We start from the raw sequence: 22,423 nt of genomic DNA, 5'->3' as shown, positions 1-22,423 counted from the left end.
GGTTTCCTCATCTATAGAATCGGGATAATAGCTGTTACGCAGGTTTATAGTGAATATTGGAGGTTGTACATATAAAGTACTAGGTATAGTGGTTCATATGTGACAAGGACTGATACCATGGTTTCATCCTTCTGCTTAAAAATTTTCATATTATAATATAAAGGGGCTGAGTTAAGTTAAATGGGTTCAAATATGCTTGCTAGCTTATTCACTTACTCCGTCTGTGCTCCAGAAAGACACTTAATCTAAGTTTCCGTTCCCTCATCCTCAAATGAGGCTGGTGGTAACTATATCTCCTGGCTTTTGTGAGCGTTAAATAGGATAACCTTTGCATAGTGTTGAAATGCACTTGTCAACACATTTCAGACCCTTTTTTCACTGCCCTCAAGTTTTCCTGGGTTGTCATAATTTCAAGCAGAGACAAATATATATAAATATGTTTCTTAAGTTCTAAAACGCATGAAAAACATGACACAATTAATGATTTACTACTGCACAGTTTGGCAACTTCTCAATTGTTACCTCTTTCCTAAGGTATAAACAAGAGAGAAGGCAATCATATTTTCAGAGCCAAATAATTAATAAGGGCTGTTTATAGTAGGAACAATAGTGTTATAGAAGTGGAGGAGGGATTATTTGACAATTTAGGGAAACCACTGCTTCTTTAAGTTTAAAAGCTGTTCTCTTTTGCTCAATGTATTTTGGTAGCTTAATAGAGAGATCTTTTACAGAAAAAGAAGAGGAACAGTAATTGGATCCTGAGTTTTAACTGACCTCTTTTAATTGCCCAAGGCTGTAGATAGTGCAGTGATTTAGTCATTAAGGGCAGGGGCTGTGAAGCCACAGAGCTCTGGGTTAAAATCTCTGATGCACCACTTACTATCTGTATAACATTAGGCATTGTGACCTTGGGCAAGTCACTTTACCTGAGTGAGCCTTAGCTTCCTCATTTGTGAAACAGAGTAAGTGAGACTTATCCAGAAGGACCATTATAAGAATTAAGTGAGATAGAGTATTTAAGACTATGAGTGCTATACCTAAAATAAAAGTAACCCCTATTTATTTATCATTTGTCAAGCACAGAACCAACAGCATTAGAGTTTATCTGTAGGCAACAGTAAGCTACTACCAACCTACTTAGGGGAGATAAGAAGCCTCTATCAAATTTTCATTAAGACCCTCATACCTCAAGGGGCACGGGTCTGTTGTCTTCTGTCCCAGGGGGTCATTATACACAAGCATGACCCTCACCCTCTTTCCTCCAAGACAAGTGCTCACAGCTGAATTTGACAGTCTTTTTTTTTTAAGTAAAACAAATAGATTTCTTCTTAAATTGATGTATTTTTCAGCCATGTCGATTTTTCCCAGGTAGCAGGGATAAAGGGAATGTTCTTGGCTAACAAGAAGATTGACAACCAAGTGAAGACTTTCATCACGTACAACAAAGGCAGAGACTGGCATTTGCTGCAGGCCCCGGACACGGACCTAAGGGGGGACCCTGTGCACTGCTTGCTGGTGAGTCTCCGTATTGGGGCAAAATGTCCCACACGGTGAGGGCTGGAGATGGAGGTTCAACAAGCAGAGGAACATATTTCCAGGGCTTCTTGCTCAGCTGATGAACAGAAGGGGACAGGGAAGGGTGTGAAGGCAGTGTGTAGAAAAGAAGCATAGCTCTGCCTCTTGTGATTGGACCAAAGTGATAAGAGAACATGAGTAGGTTTCTTGCTCATTTTAAGGATGTTCAGTTGATGCCCAATTTCTGATGAGAACCTCATATTGTAGTTTAAGGGAGAGTATGATAGTTTCCATCTATGGTGGGGAAACGTACCCTTACTTTCCTGGGAATAACCTGTTTTGGATCTAATGATACATAAATTCAGCTGTAGAATTGATGAACTGAATGCAGAATTGTGTAGGTGTATTTTCCAGTGGAGATGTTTATTCATAGTTTCAGAGGAATTTATGCCTCAAACCAAGGTGAGAACCACTGATTTAAATCCTTAATCAGTACTCTTTATAATATGTTCCATTCATTTATGTCATTTTATAAAGTTGGTGTTGGTAAACCATGGCCTGTGGGGCAAATCTGGCCCACTGCTTGTTTCTTTAAATAAAGTTTTATTGGAATGTAGTCATGCTTATTCATTTGTATATTGTCTATGGCTGCTTTTGCTCTACAATGGCAGACTTGAGTAGTCATGACAGAAACTGTACGGTCCACTAATAAGATACTTATTATCTGGCCCTTAAAAACAAAAGTTTGTTGACCCCTGCTTTGAAGTATGGCTTTTTAAAAATTGTCTAACATTTGGGCAGTAGGTAGATCAGATCAATGTATTTGTGTATTTGATTATATGATGGTATCCAAGAGAGGGATCAAAAATGGGTCTTGCCTTCAAGGAGTTTGCTGTCTACCTGAGGGGGAATAGATTAATGAGTGAAAGATTATAAGGTCACATCTCACTCCTCTTAGTAGTTCTGGGGCCTGCCCTGTACTTGACACATGAATAGTTACGAGTGAATGAAGAAGGAGGGGAAGAAGAGATTACTTGTAAAACAAAGAATCATTAAATGCTAATTTCTAGAAAACAATTCCAAAGTTGTATTTAAATGCCTGAAAAGGAGAGACCGGTCTGTAAAGCTAAAGGAGACACCTCTTAGTTTTAGTAAGAAGGGCTTGATTTATATCAATATTCCCACCCGTCATACAATCTCAACTTTAATGTTTTGCACACTCAGTGTGCTTCCTTCTGTCCCATGAAGTCTGAGCAGTCACTCTGCAGGTGCATCTCCTACAGCTGTAGGCAGGTCACCCTCCCAGTCGAGAAGATGCCAGCAGCCATAGCTTGACCTTATTAGTTGCAGAGGATATCGCAGTTGTCACCACGCATCAGGGGAAGCAGTTTGAAATTCAGCCTCCCACTCAGCTTCTATCCTTATTACTGGCAACTTACGGAGGTGGAGTGTGGGGGAAAGCCATTTGTTAGAGTAAGTACACAAATCCAGTTGCAGAGTAAGTAAATGTAACAGTCACTTACTGAATGCCTACTCTATACAAGACATGCTTCAGTAGCCTTTTAAAGACATGCCCACCTTCCTCCTTCAGCAGTTCCACACTGGAGCAATGTGGTATTTTAGCCAAAGATGCATGAGGTGCACCAGTGTCTTAACGTGGTCCTCCATCCCATCATGTGTTTTGGTGATTGAACGTCCATGAGCGAGAATTGACCATATCACCTGAAGAGGCTTTCCTGGGTGCTCTGGCATCATAAATGGACCATTAGAAATGCCTCTTACACAGAGCACTTTGGGAGGTGTTCTTGGCTCCACCCCCAGCCCAGCGTTAGGAAGTCTTGCTGCTGTGCCTCTGAATTATAAGTGCAGTATCAGCTCACATCCCCATCTCGTCTGGGACCATCCTAATATAAGCCACCATCATTCTTCCCGTCCCCTTTCCTTCATGGGAACAGTGACAGGCTGTTCCTCCTGTCTCTACCTGGCAATCTCGTCTCTCCATAGCAGCCAATGCAACCTTTTTTTTAATCCAACTTTACTGAGTTGAAACATGCATACCTAAAAAGTACGCATTTTTAAGAGTTCAGTGATAAATCTTGACAAATGTATAGACCCGTTACCACAGTCAAGACAGAACATTTTCATCACCTAAAACATTGCTTTGTGCCTCTTCACAGGCACTATCCACACCCTTGGCCCCTAGACAGCCTCTGATCTGCTTTCTTTCATGAGAGATTAGATTGCTCTTTTCTAAAATTTTATGTAAATGGTATCAACCTGAGCTTTAAAAATCAGAGCATGTCCCTCCTACACTTAACCTTCTAATGACTTTCTAATTCAGGTGGAATGAAATTCAGATACTTAACATGGCCTGCAAGATTCCACAAGGTCTGGCCCCTGTCTGTTTCTCCTGCCTGGTCTCCAGACTTTCCTTCCTTCCTTCCGTATAGGCCACGGTGGGGGAGAAGGGCACACCTTTCCATACCATTAGCTCACCGCCCTCGTTTGTGTCCCAGGCTCTGCGTTTGCTGTTATATCTCTTAAAATGCCCCTCTCCTAGTGTGTTTTTTTCTTGGCATTCAGACCTTTGCTTGATTACCTTCATCTCGGAGAGCTTCCTCGAGCATTCTCTGAAGTTGCACTTGGTCCAGTCTTTTTTATTCGTGACCTTCCTCACTCTCTTAAATCAGCACATGCATTTGGTGACTTGCTTGTCCACCTTCGCCCACGCACTGTGAGCTCCATGAGCATAGGGACTGTGGCTGTCTTCTTGGTCATTCCAAAGAACTAGCTCAAGAATCATACTTGACACATGGTAGGTGCTCAACACATCTATTGTTGAGGGTGTTGTCTTTGAAGCAGACACGCCAGGGATAATAGACGTTTGAGTTTCATATTTGGACTTTAGTGGGAGCCTTTCCTTGCCATTAATAGTCACACTGAAAGATTGGTCATAATATCCACCTTCTGAAACTCATGGGCATCAGTTGACCCCAAAGTTGACCAAATCAGTAGAGGCTCGTTAAGATTGAGGAAAGAGGAATTAATGAGACATGAACGTATGGTACCCAAGAGTCTTTTGACCTTCCTCCCCCATTAACCCTGTTGTTTAATGTAGTTTTAATCTGAGCTTTAGAAAACAGCAGTAGGGTGAGGAGAGGAAAATGAAAAAAGGAAGGGGAAACCACAATAATTTTATAAAACTCTGCCAAGGTACACAATAGGAAAGAAAATCTTTGAGCTCCAGGAGACCCAGACTGTTAAAACCTTCCTCAGGCTTGGGAGCTGGTAGCAGAGAGGAGACAAAAAGTGATTTTTAGATTGTGAATACTTGGAAAGTGACAGTGTCACCGAAAGCACAGCCTAGTGATTAGAAAAGAGATTTTTTTTTCCAGCAGGGCTATTACAAATGTGGAACAAGTTCAGAATTGCAGCCCCAAATGGAATGTTCCTGGTAAAATGTATTCTATAGAAATAAGACATCCAGGGTAATTTGAGGCTGTATTTTTAGGACTTTTAGAGTGATTGCCTGGAGGGTTCAGCAGGGATTTCTTTCCTCTGAAGACTGCATTGTACAATTAGATGGTGTGTTACAGGCCATGGTCCACCTGACTCCAGAACCTCAGGCTTGGGCTCCCAAGAGGCGAGATGTGAGCTGAGCCTGTGACAAGTCCTCAGGCCCTGAGGGGAGGCATAGTGTTTCATGGAGAGAGGCCGTGACTTCTTCGTGGATTCATTTAGTAGTTTCCTACTGGAGCTAAGCAGCCAACTACCCCAGGAGACTCTCGATTCTGCTTCCCCCCGGCCTTTGTACTGGTTGTGACTCTCCACGTTCTGCTGAATTGGAGCAGTGCTGAATGCCCCATACCCAGCCAGCTGGCCCAGAGACCTCCCTCTACTTTGCCATTGACTCCTTACTAAAAGTCAAATGGATTCCATGCTCCAACTCAGGATCAGAAACTGCACAAATGTGTGTGTAGGATATGGATTCGAGGAATACTTTTTGGGAGCCTACCTGCTGCCTTATTTGTGAAAGCTCTAAGCTGGCTTTTCAGTACAGTATTCAGATTAGGAGCCTTTGGGTTAAAGGTACCATGAAGATGAGATGTAAAGCTATTAATTCAGAGATTAGGGGTAAAGAGGAAGTGAAATGAGAAGCTGGTTGACTCTCAGATACGGAACGGTGTTTTAGGTTGATTGATTTCATGGCGGGGGAATGTCTTGCATCATTTAGTACTTCTCCACTGGCCACTCACAGTGCTAGGAAGACAGCAGCTCAGCTCGTTCATGGATCAGTTGAATTCAACAGGCATTTACTGAACACTTGCAAGGGCCAGAAGATTTTGTTGGTTGAAATAAGAAATAAAAGAATAAGGCAGAAGAAAGGTCATTGGAGCCTAGAGGTCCACGATGGGCTTTGAGAGTTTGTGAACTCCCTGAATTTGCATGCAAAGCTCTGTGTGTGTGCTTCCTTTGTGTGCTTTTTCTTGGGAGAGAGTTCTCAATTTGCATCAGATTCTCAAACTCTGTACTTGACCCCGAAAAGATTAAAGAGTAAGGATCTAGTTGCTCTGAGTATTGACCAACTGATGATAATCCCATGCCCCTTGACTATGCGTGAGTCAGGGCAGCAGGCAGCTTCCAAACATGTATGCCGGTCCCTCCCTTCTTGGTGGGTCAGCTATTAGGTCATGGTGGTTTCAGTGTACAGTTCTGTATGTTTTTAATATGAAAAGTCAAGGGAAATAGAGAAAGGTCTTTGGGATAAGCTGTGTTTTAACTCATACGGAATTGGAGATAACTCTGGAAAGATGTTCGGATATTCAGTATACGTTCGCTAATGGGAGAGAAGGCGGCAGGAAGGCAGAGGTGCACAGAGTGCCTCCTGCCTGGGAAAGATGTGCCTAAGAATTGGAGAACCTTGTCTTGTGTTTTCCAGGAGTTTGCTATGGCCTGATAGCCATTATAACAACCCCTGTATTAATCTTCGGTGACTTAATTTTGATAAATGTCTCAAGCTGTTCAAGTATAAAAGTTTAAGTTAAAAGAAGTGAATGTGAATCACTTAACATTGTTTTTCTGTAAACACTGATGTGGACTGTATAACTTCCTTGAAAAAAATGGAAGAAAGGAGAAAAAAAAGCCACAGAATATTTTGCTTGTACCAGTTGGGGGCAATCCAGTACTACAAATGTGAGAGTGGAGAAAAAAAGTCCACGAAAAAGATCATTGCTGATGTTGTTGCTACTGCATGAACTGGTGTCTTTTCTTCCCAAATTAATTCATCTCAGGCCTCTGAAAGCCAGAGCAACAGAGCAGCGTTGAAATGGCTAATTGAAAATGCCCTCTTTCTCTTGTAATGGCAAGTGACCTCTATCAAATAGTCCTTGGGTCAGGTGGCAATTTAGGTTCATAATCTTCCAGACTGCAGGGTGATGAAGTACGTGGCCAGTGGCTGGCTCAGGACTGCAGCCTGGGTGCTCCCTGGGCCAGGGATGTCCTGCTCTGTTGGGGGGTACAAAAGGCCCTCCACTAAGCCCGTATGTCTAGGTATAATCCCCAAGTAGTGATCACTGCTTTGAATGCCATGGAGATCCTCACATTATTCTGGTGATGTGGTTTATACGTGAGCCCATGTACTTCTGGCGTTGTTCTGAGTAAAACGGTAAAGTAAGGTCTTTCGTGTCCTAACTTGAAAGTGTTGCTTGATATTTCAAGTGTTCATTGACTGTCTTTTTTAGATTCTATGTGAGGTTTTACAGAAGATGCAAAGTAGTACTTGATGTTTCCTCTTTATTTGTAGAGTATCTCTCTTAGGGGGATAAAACTGCATACCTCAGATAGATGATCCAGGATTGTATGGTAAAATCAACTGTGGTACATCCGAGAACGAGATCCTGACAGGCCGCAGTTGTCAGGAAAATTTTCATGGAACAATGGTTTGACACCTCTGCTTTATCCTTTCTCAGCATCTGCCTGAGTGTTGGTCAGCACTGCCCTGGGGCCTCTACAACATACAGTACCCGCTCTAGTCTTCCTCTTGGACAAAAGGAAGCCAAGTTTTTGGGTCTGATTGTTTCTTCTTATAGGGGTGGTCTTCTTACTCTTATGGAACATTGTAGAGTAAAAATGCCTTTTTTGAAAGCTTTACATGAAATTTTCATGCAAAACCAATAATTTATTACGATCATCATTCCTTTATTTATTTATTTTTATTGTGGTATGTGGGCCTCTCACTCTTGTGGCCTCTCCCGTTGCGGACGTGCAGGCTCAGCGGCCATGGCTCACGGGCCCAGCCGCTCCATGGCATATGGGATCTTCCCGGACCAGGGCACGAACCCGTGTCCCCTGCATCGGCAGGTGGACTCTCAACCACTGCGCCACCAGGGAAGCCCCGATCATCATTCCTTGAGAGTTTACTCTCTGTGTTGGCAGTGAGGAAGAGACCCTATTATGAGCCACTGTTTTATTTCAGCGGTGTTTTGGCTGCTTTTATTCCTGAGTTTCATTTTTAGTTTGTCATTTACTGTGTCCCATATACGTGTAATCATTGTATCTCTGTAGCGCTCTGAATACCTGCTGGCTGAGACTTACAGAGCCGAATGAAAGTAATAACAGAGATACATTGGTGATTCCAAAAACTCAAGTCTATAAGATTAGAAATAATCTTCCTGAGAGTTGAAAAGAGATGTGGGTTCAGACACAAACTTGTAGTTTTTGACAACTCAGTACAAGAACTATTTTAAATGAAATTTGTATAAGATTTATTATCCCGTTTTGAAAAACTGTTGCATGTCTTAATCTGAGAAGTTGATCGAGATTTTTACACACAAACAAGTCCCTTAAATTTTTATTTAAGTTGTTATTACTAGTGCATTTTGTCTATAAGAATGACATTTATATCGAATAACACTGGGTCGGTTAATACCCTGACACAGACGCTATGTCAGTTGTCTGGTGGATGTCAGGACAGTTTCACACGTCATACGGCTTCTTCTGTAGAAGTGAGACCAAGGTTTCAAATGTCTAAGAGATGCCAAGTGACTTCCTCAAAGCCCTCCCAGCCTGGCCAAACTTTCTTTCCAATGTCATATATCATTTCTCCTCATTGGTCTTACCTGACTATCTGTTGTATTACAGCTCAATTCTTCTGTTTCTTTTCCTCGTTATTGATCTTCCTTAGGCCTGAAATGTCCTTTATCCTCCTGAACATCTCATGTGCAGTTCATATCCTACCCACCTTTGCCCAGGCACCATTTTTTCCTGGAAATTCCCTTCATCCAAAGTTGGACATAGGCTCGTCATCCTCTAGAATTTCATATTTTGTCTGTGCTGATCTCATGGCTATTAAAATATTCTCTTTTGATAATCAATAGAAGGATCTTAAATTATATACTCCTTAGGTGGCAGAGACCAAACTTCAGTCAATGTAACTCTTTCATAAGCTACACCGCGTGTGTTACAGATAAAGTGCTAAAATGTTTGTTGAATGGCCAAATGGCAATTCTATCAGTAGATTAGACTTCGAATGAAGGTGCTCTCTCCTTCACCACCATGGCAGCTGTTTTATACTTAGTGGCACCAGATATTTGTGGAATGAAAGCTGGGTAGATGGATGGGTTCATAGATAGATGGATAGATGGGATGGTTGGATGAATGTCGGGTGCTCTGAATCTGAGCTTTAAACGAACATTTAAATGATGTGCTTTTATGACCCTCATTTCTCCTCTTCTCAGCCCTATTGCTCACTACACCTTCACCTTAAGGTCTCTGAGAATCCCTACACATCAGGGATCATTGCCAGCCGAGACACAGCTCCCAGCATCATAGTGGCTTCAGGTAAGAAGCTTGCCCGGTTTGCTCACTGCTGTAAATTGTATTTATTTTAACAAGTTAGATATCTGAGCTTGGAACTTAATGAGCAAGTTAAAATTTTTTTGAAAGGCACCTAAGCCATTGACCCTGAGGCAAGTATGGTGAAAAACCCGGCTCAGATATAATGTTTGCAGTCTAAATCCATCTTGGGCAATGCACACTGCCAGCATAGCCCATTGTTAGCTTTTGCAAAAAGTTCCCTTCACTGATGGTGATGTGCTCTCTCCAGGAAACATAGGTTCTGAGCTGTCAGACAGCGACATCAGCATGTTTGTCTCTTCAGATGCAGGGAACACTTGGAGGCAGGTAAGAAAGTATCCTGGGTCTGGTTACTGAAGTTTAAATGTTATAAAAATTCTCCAGCTTGGTTCAATTCTGGGAACTTATCCAGCCACACATAAATCCTAAAGCTTATCAATGTGTTTCTTTTCCTTTTTGTTTTATGAATGTCTTTCAAAATGTTTTGAGCTTAAGCAAACATTTATGAAATTTGATTTCTTTGTTTGATAAAAATGACCCTTTATCCCACCGTATATGTGAGAAAGTTTATAAGTGACAATGAAACCAAATTAGATATGACTGAATTTTTCCCATGAAATGAAAACTAAAATTCTGGGGAGTTTATTATGTAGGGAACGTGAAGCCTGGAAGAGAGATTATATACCTAACACCGGGTTACCTCCATAAATTCCCCTTGCCTTGAAGTCAGAAACGAGGGGAATGCAGTGATATAGAAATAACCATTACCCAGGTTGTGCTCTGAGATGTTTAAAGCTCATGGGCAAAAGACAGAATAATAACCATCAGGGTGCATATGTTAGGGAAAGTAGAAATGGAATTACTTTCAACCAATGTGTTTAGCTTAAATGCTTCCTCTTTCTTCTGAATGAAAATTAGATACTCCCAGGTTATAAAACAGGCACTTAATGAGGTTTAGGAGTCATAAAAAGTTATGTGCCTAATGCATAGTTGTTACACTTCAATAAATATGTGTTAATAAGCCACTGACATTTAATTATCATACGGTAACTAGCACCTTAAATTGAAATCTAATGCACAGGTAATCACATAGCAACAAGAACACTCTGCTTTAAATTTTAGATAGAGATATCCATGTTGTGGTCTCGTTACCATTTCCTAGCTTCATAGATCTGCACTGCAATTCACGTGCTTTGAGAAGAGTGGGGCAGGGAAGAAACTTGCTTAAGAAACTCCGGGGCTTTTGATCTTGGAGATATATAGGAGCTATATAATGGACTATTAAGCTTCCTATGGACAATAGTTAGAGAGCCAGAGTGTCTTTTTTTTTTTTTTTTCCTTCTAACATCCCAAACAAAGCAAAGAAGCCTCTCCTATAGTCCTGGGAAGCATCTTGGGTATAAGAAGTAAACAAAGGGGAAACAATGATGTCTATAGTGTAACCAAAGACAAGGCTATACTAACAGTGTGACTGTGAGAAAACAGAACGCATCTTGTATGGAGAGGACTTAGAAATTGTCTTCAGCCGGTGTACATTTGACCTCAGATTCATCTCTCCACATATGGGGAGAGACCCAATGACACACGTACCCAAAGATAGATTTCATTTTGATCAGACTTTATGACTACAACTACTTTATGACTACTGTTGAGTTGAACAAGAACATCTGCCCCCTGTAATACCTGGAAACTTTGAAATAATTACATCTGGAAAGGGCACTGTTACGCTGCAAGTCCCAGCGCCGTCAATTACCATCTACATGGTCTTAGGGAAGTCACCACTTCTCTCTAAACCTTACTTTTCTCGTCTGTAAAAATGATAATGTTGGAATAAAGTATCTCTTATGTTTCTTCCATCTAAAGATGTTATCCAATATGACAATTACCCAATATTTCAACATCACCATAAATGGGACTGAATAGAACTTACCACAAAAAGATGGGATTATAAATATGAATACATAACTCTTAGTTATTTAAGTTTCTCTTGTAGAGCACAAAAAATCATTTTATGTAACACCAGTGGTACATGGAGCCCACATTGGGAAACATTGTTCATAACTTGCATTTTCCCACAGCTTTGGGGGAACCCAGTTCTGTCAAGGAGAGAATTTTTTTCCTCAAATGAAGACTAATTCTCTGAACCCTGGGTGTGTGTGGCTGTGGGTGTGTGTCCCTGTTTGTGTGTTTTTCCTCTTCCAGATCTTTGAAGAAGAGCACAGTGTTTTGTATCTGGATCAAGGTGGAGTCCTGGTTGCTATGAAGCATACGTCTCTCCCGATTCGACATCTCTGGTAATGAGTCATGCACCTTGATGGTTCTGCACAGCTAAGACCAGTCTAAGTCAGGCTGTCAGACTGTGACCTTGCTTGTAGTAAATTGTTAAGGTCTACTAGAATGTAACTTATACCTTTGCTTTACTGCAATAAGAAGGTGGAGGAAAGGAGAGAGAGGGAGAGGGGAAGAGAAAGGGAGCTTGATTCTGCCTTTTAGAGCGGAACCGTATTATGGTTTTCAAATGTGACAGCCCCCTGCCCTCGCCAGTACCTCCAGTACCTTATTCTTTCAGTACAGTCATGGGTAGAATGGTTAGCAAGGATAATCTCTGAATAGCTTAATTTCTTGCAACCAGCTTTCCCAAATAAGGTCTCCTGGAGTTTAATATTTGCATTCACTGTGTGCATTCTGCACAGAGATCAGCAGTTCATGACACTTCTGCTCTAATCTCATTTCTCCTGATCCTACTTCCTTAGCTTCCTTTTGGGGGCAGTGATATTCTGCAACTCTCCCTGTAGGTCTTCCACAGATGGACGGACATTCAAGGCTTAACTTCCAGAGGGGTTTCCAATAAACTCTTTTATCTGTGTTTTTGAAAATGGCTCTCTCCACAGGCGGGCTTGTTCAAAGTCAAAGGCTTGATTTTCCCTCCACTGTTGGTTACTTTGCTGACGAAAGGGAAAGTTGCAGAAATAAGAGAAATAGAGGCTTAGCTTGGGGGAGGACATCCTAGAGAAAGGCAGAGCAAAGGAAACATTCTGTGTGACCATCTGAGTTGCAGAGTTCTCTCTTACTTTCAAGAGTCTGTCCTTCTGCATCAGTTTACTCAGTGAGTCAACCAGGATTTGTAACAATGTAAGAAGGATACCACTAAGGGTTTGATCACATAGAGGTGGCTGGTTCAAGTCCGTCTCAGTGGGTCTCATAACGACCATTGTTCTCAGAATCACCTGTAAGACTTGCTGCTAAATTGTAACGAGGTTTTGGAGAGGGTCACATTGAGGTCTAAGGCCTAATAAAATATCCAAATTAAAAAAAATCCTATCAAAGACTTATTATCATTCCCGTTTCATGCAGCTCTCCCCTTATTGATGTTATAATACATCTGGGTCCCAAATCACTTGGCTAACGGTATATCTACCTTCTGATGTAATTAAGAGCACTTATTCATATAAAAGGCTCACTTTGACAATGCCCCAGGTACTTCTAAAACGTATTCTCCCTGGTTGGTAGTATCCTTTCTTGGAAAGGATTTTTCTTTTGAGATCCGATGACTTATTTTTTCTGTCATTAGGTTAAGTTTTGATGAAGGGAGATCTTGGAGCAAATACAGTTTCACATCTATTCCACTTTTTGTGGATGGAGTTCTGGGTGAGCCTGGGGAAGAGACTCTAATCATGACGTAAGTGGAAACTATGATGTCTTCTAGTCTAAGTATAGAGCCAGAAACATGTTGTTTTTTAGATAAGCCTGTTCACATTGCTACTGTCAGGTTTGAAATTGCTAGCAAAGGCACTACATCTGACTTCATGATTCCACAGCAAAGAGGAAAGAATCATGTGGGCTTCCATTCTCTCGGCTCTTTGCTAGCAATTAGGAGACCCACACTGAGGGCTGGCAGCAAAATGGTACAGCCTATTTCTTCCTCTACTGAGCAAGCTTAGGGAAATTAGAAGTGATTATTTCAAGAGAAAATAAAGCTATCAATTAAAAACTTTAATAATAAACATGCTTGATATACAGAAAATGACAGGCATGTCAGAGTGATTTTCACTTTAAGGCAGAACGCAGAGCTTGGTGAAAACCCCACAAAGCGTGTTATTTTTCCCTGGCTCTTTACCTAACCCAATGGTGAGGCATATTAGGGAAACCACGAGAACAGTCTGTTCTTGGGGAAATTGCATTTATACTCATTCTTGTCTGGAAAGTGATGATCATTAATCTGTGAAAGACTTGATTAATGGCTTGCCTGCCTCTGGGTTTCAAAACACGAGCTTTGAATTTGAAATATGAAACTGTGATTTTTCCTTCTCCTGGAAAATTGGACATGAAAAACAGAGAGGGAAGATTTTAAAGCAGTTGATCCTGTCGGCAGTGAAAAATTTTAAATCAAAGTGAATAGCTGGTACATTTTCTAATTTTTTCTCCCTACTCCTTTTTTTTTAACAATAGAAAAGAGCAACAAAAATTTAATATGCCTAATAGCTACATTTTGCCCACGGTAAACATAGCTGGATTAGCAATTTATTCCATAATTTGTCTTCATTCAGTTTTCATGTTTGCAAGACACAGATGAAAAAAAGTTGATTGAAAAGGCTACTTTGTGGCTTTTATTTATATCGGCAATAGGTGATTAAAACACCTCATTAAATAGCTGAGTCTCTCTGAGTAAGGAGAATAGAATGCACAGAGTAGGAAGTAGTTATAACTCCTCAGCCTTGCTGCCCACTTTCCCTTGGGACTGGTGGGAAGGTAAAATAGCATGGAAACCGCGGGAATGATGTACTCTAGCAAGAGAACCTAGAGGTATAATCTTGGACCGCAAAGAAGGCAGTGTCTATGGTTTTCTCAATTTTTTTTGGTTGTTTTTTATTTTTGGTCAACCATTCTTGTTGTACAATATATAAAAGTGGGCTTTTAAGTCAAACACCCTGGGTTCTGACTCTACCAGTTCTTAGTGATTTGACTTTGGTTTTTGCATGTTAACAAAATTCATTGAGCCTCAGGTTACCGACAAGTGATGTGGAGCCAATAATAGCAACCCTCCTCAGAAATGTGTGTGGGGATCAAGTGATATGTAATATCAATATTACAATATCAATATTACAGTATTGATATCAATATCAGCGGAGCGGCTGGGCCCGTGAGCCATGGCCGCTGGGCCTGCGCGTCTGGAGCCTGTGCTCCGCAACGGGAGAGACCACAACAGTGAGAGGCCCGCTTACTGCGCAAAAAAAAAAAAAAAATGTAATATGCTTAGCGTTGTGCTAACCTCATAGCAAACATTCAGTAAATGACGTATAACTGTCAGCATTGCTGTTATTGTGATTATTTTTATCGTCATGAACTCTGCAGAGTGTTTGGACACTTCAGCCACCGCTCTGAATGGCAGCTGGTCAAAGTGGACTACAAGTCCATTTTCGATAGACGCTGTGCTGAGGAAGACTACAGACCCTGGCAGCTGCACAGCCAGGTAGGAGGGAGGGAGCTGAGGTTGAGTCCTGGGTGGGAGACGTGGAGAGTACTGGGGGGAAGCAAGTCATTAAAGTGTAGGAATTGGGGTTCTCTGGGCAAAAATTGTCCATCTGGTGCTTTCTTAATGTGTTTTGTGTGCCACAGCAGTGAACAAACTCAACATTTATAGCTTGTTGTGAAGTGACTTCTGTTTTTATTGTACTAGGATATAATGAGATAAAATTCAAATGTGCTTGGCTAAGACTTACAACTCAAAATGAAATACCAACTCAGCACGGAGATCCAGGCATAATTTATCTGAGCGTGTCATCTGGCTGCAGGGTACGGGGGCAAGGGTGAGGAAAGGCTGTTCAGTTTTATCTGGCAATGCAAACAGTAACATGAAATAACAAAGTTATGCTGCGTGAGCGGTGCTAGTAAAATTCTTCCTCCCCAGTGTTATGCTTCCCTGGGATTAGGTAGCGCTTCTTGCCTCCTTCCAAGGTACTTGTGATATAGGATGCAGAATTACTAATAGGAAAACTTCCTTCATCCTGGCCCCTCTGCTACCCTGCTCATATCAGGATGCTTGGCTGAAATCATCTCTCCTTCGACTTCCCAAGGCAGAACTCATTCTGCCGGCCTCTCAAAGCACACGGTAGAGGCCCCATCACCATATCCAGAGCGTGACACATCATATACCCCAAACCTAGACTAAATCATACAATTACATGTAGATGTGTAATGCAGCTGGTTAAAGTGAGTTTGCTCAAGAAAGGCAGTGTAGACTAGCTTAGACAAAACTCCGTCTGGTCCTTCAGACACACACACAGAGCTGGGTTTGACAGTGGGAGCTACGTCAGCTGGAATCACCCACTCTCCTCGGAGGCTCAGCAATCAAAGGGTCGCTCCTTTACGTGACTGACGTTTCCCCCTTTGGAGTGCACACGCCTTGGGATATTCAAAGCTTTTATTTATCTTGTGGAGAAACACCGCATTTAGCGCTCTTGCTTATCTGGTAGATGGATATAAAATCAGTGCTATAAAGTTGTGTGGGCAGAGGCATAATAAATCAAGGCACAATGGACCTTTATATTTCTTAGCTATATTCTTCTTTCATATGCTCATAAATGACCAAATGTATACATTTTTTATTACAGAAGAATTGAACTTAATGACTATAAATTTTTTTGGCCGTACACTGTTGCAGGTTGTCTTAGTTATCTGTGTGTCCCTCATAGCACTGTACTTAATACCTTGCCAAGTAAAGGTTTGCTGAATACATACAGTTCCGGACTTTCGGACACACCCTCAGTGCTTCTTAGGATTGCCTTTATCATCATGTTCTGTGATAGGGCTCTAGAATCGAAAAGGAAATGCTGTTAGCACAAAGCAGACTGCATATGTCTACGTTACACTAAGGTTTGAGACCATCTCCCGGAACTGTCCTGATATGGAGTAGGGAAGGTCCAAGCTATGTGCCCGACTGCATGAGATTCTTGTCTCCTTACAGGGGGAAGCATGCATCATGGGAGCAAAAAGGATATATAAGAAGAGAAAATCAGAGCGGAAATGTATGCAAGGGAAATATGCAGGAGCTATGGAGTCTGAACCCTGTGTCTGCACAGAGGCTGATTTTGACTGGTGAGCTTGTACTGTTATCCCATAGAGTCGTCTAGTATTTCAAACCCACGTGGGCCTTAATGAAAGCTTAGATATCAAATAATAGTAACATGCATAGATCCAAGTGACAAGCCTACCTTCATGTGAAATTACCACTTGGGGACATCATGGCTTACTAGCTATGTGCGTGTGTATATGGAAAAACCAGGGGTTTCTTTAGACTTAAGGCGGACTCAGAAGATGGCTGGTAATTATCTTCATATATTTGACAGATCTCAGGACAAAAAGAGAGACTAGATAGACCCTGAGTTTCTTCGTACAGCAACACTGAAAACAATAAGTGGACGTTTCAGGGAGCAAACATATTTGTGCTCAAGATAAAAGTCTTTCTAGAATCTAGGGTTCCTGGTAGTGGAGCAGTGATCGTGTAGGGCAGTAAATTGTCTATACCTGGATGTTTTCAATCCGTGGTTAGCTGACTATTGCTTGTGACACCCACGGAAGACTTTTCTGAATTCAGCGCAAGAATGGAATCACTAGTATTGCCGTCTGTAGCTTTGTGAACCCAGCGGTAAGAGAGACTTCTTCCTTTACCAGGATTAAGCTAGTTTAAACTGGAAAAGGACTAAGACATTGAGAAGTTAAATATACTCAGAGTGCCACAGTGTTCTTTCTGGAGCATTAGTTAAGCAGAAAGCTAGCTTGTGGGTCCAGTGATGCCCTTGCTTTGTTCTGGTTTTGACATTCAGATGAGGTTGAAATACGACTGAGGATGAGTAGGTGGTAACTCCCTTGATCATGTCCATCTCACTTTCTGTTCCTTTTTTTCCTTCTTCTTTATAAAATTTATTTATATGCTTTTGGTTTAGAGAAAGCATTTGCTAAATGTGTATATCAGTATTAAATAATTGGAAGTTGGCCAACGTAAGAACCAAAGACATTCATGTAACAATATTAGCCGCATAACGATCATCGGTCACGTATCTGATCATCAAAATATCAGTGATTGGGCTGAAATACTGTGTACGTACACATCACATATCTCAGAAAAAGGAAGTCATCTGTCATGCTACCATGACAGGAGTGTTCTCTAAATCAATAGTACTGGTAGTCCCGGTAAACTGGCTGCCGGAACTCAGACCGATAACCCAAGGCTGTTCCTCTCCTGTTGGTAAAGAAGGCAAGCCAAGAGTCAGTTCTTTATCTCTCCTGGCTCAACCAGAGGGAAGGCAGAGCTTCAGTTACATGGGGGCTCACAAGGAATTCTGGGAGGACCTCCCCAGCCCTGACTTCTGTTTCAGTCAGTGTAACATTGTTACAATGACAAAAATATTTTATCTCTGTCCTACCTTTCAGGATTGACATCCTGAAATACATTCACAGGGAAAAGTTCCATGGCGAGTGTGTCATTCATCACATCCCTCTTTCTGAAACCTGACTGCTTCTCCTTCAGTCACTCTATTCAAGGAGGAACCGTATGGGGAGTTAACGTTTCATCTTAGTGGTTTGACTTTGGCCTTACCAAACAGTCATTCTTTGGCAGAGAGCAAATTTATTTTCACATAGAAAACCAAAGAGAAAAAGTAAGTCCCAATTCCCTGATTTCTTCTGGAAACCTCTGTTCCTTTGGGAATCTTTTCTGCAAGGTTCCAACATAAGGTAGTCTTTTGCTGTTGGCATTGTCCTGTGTTGTTTTCTTCTCAATTTTAAGCTTGACTAGGGTGAAAAGAACACAGGGTAAGAAAATCAATTAAGTTTCCCCCTTTCCCCATCTCTCACTCCCTTAGTCTTGGCCCAATTCCTGCATTCGTGATTGGAATCTGCTGCTCATCCCACTAACTAAAATGTAATTGGAGAAGTGGGAAATGCATCATGAACGAGGCCATCATAAGGTTACCTGGTCAAATGGGATTTTTGTAACTGCATGATTTCTGAAAATGTTTTGGAAGGATCGCCATGCTCTTATTGGTTTCTACTAGTAGCTAGAGCTTCAGTGATACTTCTTGACTATAGCATAATGAAAGGTGGTTGTCACTGAATGTTCTCTCTTGGCTTGGCTCTCCCGTGGACAGCCCTCTACCAGATGACCTTGCCTGTTATTCTTCAGCGTTTGTACAATAATTTCCTTAAATGAACACTGGGTGTCCTGTAGGCAGCGTTCCTGAAGTCTTCCCACCCGTGCTGTGTTGCATCAGCACCAAATCCAGCTGGGATGGGCAGAATTCTAGGTGCCAGCTGCCTGGTGACAGGCCCCTGAGCAAACCTAATTCTCCTTCCCCAACCGTCATACGCCAGTATCTCACTTCCATTACACAGATGGGCCAGTTCATACTAATGCTCACTGATGGCCCCCTGCGAGTTATCTGTGCGTGTGAAGGTGCAGTTTGTTGCCATACTCTGCGCCCGGTTTCATCTCTCAGAAGCCAAGAATATCAGGCCACTCAGAGGCTCCTGGAGATAAGAATGCGAGGAGGCTGAGAAAAGTCTTTGACTGTTTTCAAACTAGAGAGCAGATTTAAAGCAACTGGCAGCATTAACGGCATAGGACGGAGCTTTTCCTTGGGGGAATGCTTGCAGCAGTCCTGAAGGACATTTCCTTTCCCGCTATGACTTTGAAGCATATGGCTTGTGCACAGAGAGACCTGGCTCAGCTCTCCTTGGTAGATCCAGATGTCTTGGAAGAGCACCCCAAAGACATCACTAGTAATGAGGATTATGCCACGTGTGAATGCCCTAAACTCTTCAGTGAAACTTGACACTGAGGACGACTTCCACCATTATAGCTTTCTCTGGGCCCAACCACAATCAGTACTGTGTCTCCCCCTAATGAGAACATCTACTCTCCCAGCTTAAAGGTGTTTAATGGGAATTATTGGGCATTGAGCTTTCTTCTCTACACATGCACCCCTGTGGCCTCCAAGCTAACATTTCTCAAAATGGCTTCTGTAGAATGTTTTCATGGGTAATTGATAGATATGCCATGGAAAAAAAAGATTCCATTTTTGGAAAGGCTTTGCCTGTTTTTTGACTAATTGACCAGGGTAGAAGCTGGCTGTGGACTGACGTGCAATTGTTGTCAGTAATGTTGCCATCTACTGAAAGGTTTCTCTTGGCTCTTTCCCCAACAGTGACTATGGTTATGAGCGACACAGCAATGGTCAGTGCCTGCCAGCCTTTTGGTTCAATCCATCTTCTCTGTCGAAGGACTGCAGCTTGGGACAGAGTTACCTCAATAGTACTGGGTGAGTGTCTGAAGCAGTGGCCTTTGGAGGTCAACTTCTGCTGCTTTTCAGCCTGTGTTAAACTTACCAAATTACTTCTGATCAAACGCCAGGCCTATTTCATTACAGCACTGATTTACTTGCTTTTGTTCATTTTAATAATGCAGCACAAATTTGCATTAATAGTGCAAATTTCGTCTGAGAATAAGACCCCAGTTGCAAACAAAGAAACAAAACAGGTTCCTTGGATGAAGGTGGTGATGATGATAATATATACATATCTTCATTTTTTGATACTTTATTTCAGAACTAGTTAATCACACGAGGCTACCTTTTACCTTCACAACATCCCTGTGTGGAAGGCCAAACAAATATTTCCCATGTGCATTTCCTGTTTTACAGATGTGGAAGCTTGAGGCAGAAAAGAAGCTCATTGACTTTTCAAGAGTATCCTAGTGTTAGTAGGAATGTGTTTCATTTTCTCTCTGTCCAGTCTTGACACATTGAAGGCGTGCATTCTGATCTTTATAAATCTGGAATCAGAGTCTAAATTTTGTGTTCAGTGATCTGTGTTGTGGGGTTTATCCAATATTATTTAAGAAATACCATAAAAGGGAAACCATTCTGTGACTTTCCCACAACTGTAACTGATATTTATGGACTTAGAAAATAGTGTGTGGAACTTATTTGGATTCAAAAAAACTATTAAAAGACATTTTTGAGCCATATGGGGAAATGGACTGTGGTCTGGTGATTAGTGATGTATTAATCAGGGTTTTCCAGAGATATGTTTTTCTATCTCCAATTGGAGATTTTATATATATATATATATATATATATATATATATATATATTTAAAGAGATTTGTTATAAGGAATGGGAGCATCCAGCAATGGAGGTGGGCAAGTCCAAATCCTGACATCGCAGGGTGAGAGTTGGCAAGCTGGGGACCCAGGAGAACAGATGGTTTGTTTCCATCCCAGTCTGAACTGTGATGCTGAGCCAGGAAAGCTGATGGTGTAGTTCCTGTCTGAAGGTCAGCAGGGTCAAAACCCAGGAAGAGCTGATGTTTCCATCTGAGTATGAAGGCAGGAAGAAAGCCACTGTCCAGTTTGAAGGCAGTCAGGCAGGACAAATTTTCTCTTATTCAGAAGAGGGTTAGCATTTTTGTTTCATTTAGGCCTTCAGCTGATTGGAAGAGGCCCACCCACATTAGGGAGGGCAATCTGTTTTACTCAGTCTACTGATTTAAATGTTAATCTCATCCAAAAACACCCTCAGAGAAACACCCAGAATAATGTTTGACCAAATATCTGGCCATCCTGAGGCCCATGCAAGTTGACACATAAAATTGACCACCACAGGTGATATCAGGTTATATCTAAATCTAAATATTTCTATTATATTAACTAAATATATTATATATTTAGGTGTCATAATGATATTTTGGTTAGGCTCAAAAAAGAAACCTTATCTTTTAGAGATACATGATGTATGGCATTTGTTTTAAAATATTAGAAAAAGGGATGGGTTTAGTAAATTTTGAAGATAAGTTAATGAGGGCATGGGTATTTATGATACTATTTTCTCTCATTTGTGCATATTTGAGAATTCTGATATTGAAAAGTTAAAAAGAGAGGAAAGGAAGGAAGGAAGGGAAGGAGGGAGGGAGGGAAGGAGGGGAGGGAAGAAGGGGTGGAAGGAGGGAAAGAGGGAGGGAGGGAGAGAGTAAGTACCTCACCAATAGACCAGCATTACTTGACAATTGCCCTTCTCATTTCTCATGCGAGCTGCAATACAGAGGAGAGGATGTTCATGTTTCCATTTATGTACTTTTGTATTTGAAATTTTAAAAGTTTTTTTCATTTTAAGAAATTACCAAAATAATATATACTACTCTCAGAGCATCTCACCCTAAGGGATTTTTGTTGAGTTATCACATCTGCTGGTTTCATCCGTTCCATTCAAACTGTTTGCAGAAGGAGGGAAAAAACATAGACACATACGTCAAATATTCTTATCTCTGATTGAATAAAGAAATAAGCTGTGATTTATTTGAAGAGAAACACAAAATCTGAGAAAAATACAAATAACATTTTTACAGCAATGGGTCGGTGAGGTCTTCAGCATCTAGCATCATGGGAGAAATTGAAAAGGGCTGGTGAAATAACTAAACTTAATGGTGAAGAAATGCCAAAGACAGGACTTTTATCACTTGCATGTGCCGGCATGTTTAGACATTGTAAAGGGCATTAGGAGCCCCTGAAGCTAATTTCAGAATTGATTTTTATTCACTGTCAGTCAGGGGAGTTATACTATCGTCTCTTTGGTATTAATGAGAGGAGACTGAAGTACAGAGGGGTCTGATTGTTCCAGATGCTACTCAAATCACTGTAATAAGGCAGAAGAAAGGCTGATGACCCCTCACTTTTCAGTTTATTGAGATATATATGTATTTTAATTTTATAATTATATACATATATTTACACACACACACACACACACACACACACACACACACACACACACATTTTTCAGCTACCCCTAAATAGGTTTCACCATTCCTTTGGTGAACTCAGTATGTGAAACCCAAATAAATCCTAACCTATATAAAATAAAACATCAGAGATGAATAATTTATAATATTCTATTCAATGGGATTTTTCATCTAGCCCTATAAAACTAACATTTCAATTAAAAAAGTGGTTCGGCAATATGTGTCCAGGTATATAAATGTTTGTCAATGCAGTTATGTTTAT

General features: G+C 41.2%; 1 protein-coding gene across 5 annotated transcripts in view; it reads left to right on the top strand.

Annotated features, from left to right (window-relative positions):
• SORCS1 (sortilin related VPS10 domain containing receptor 1) overlaps positions 1-22,423 on the top strand; it is a 559,188-nt gene that overhangs the window by 436,892 nt on the left and 99,873 nt on the right. For all 5 annotated transcript variants that reach the window (XM_060125410.1, XM_060125412.1, XM_060125411.1 and 2 more), the window contains exons 10-17: positions 1,369-1,515; positions 9,252-9,354; positions 9,620-9,696; positions 11,572-11,663; positions 12,941-13,048; positions 14,722-14,839; positions 16,334-16,464; positions 19,572-19,685. In XM_060125410.1, the coding sequence (XP_059981393.1) occupies positions 1,369-1,515; positions 9,252-9,354; positions 9,620-9,696; positions 11,572-11,663; positions 12,941-13,048; positions 14,722-14,839; positions 16,334-16,464; positions 19,572-19,685 (890 nt within the window). The remainder of the gene's footprint in view (positions 1-1,368; positions 1,516-9,251; positions 9,355-9,619; positions 9,697-11,571; positions 11,664-12,940; positions 13,049-14,721; positions 14,840-16,333; positions 16,465-19,571; positions 19,686-22,423) is intronic.

The sequence above is a fragment of the Lagenorhynchus albirostris genome, chromosome 16 (assembly GCF_949774975.1).
Source record: "Lagenorhynchus albirostris chromosome 16, mLagAlb1.1, whole genome shotgun sequence".
NCBI lineage: Eukaryota > Metazoa > Chordata > Mammalia > Artiodactyla > Delphinidae > Lagenorhynchus > Lagenorhynchus albirostris.
This window is presented reverse-complemented; position numbering and strand designations above follow the sequence as displayed.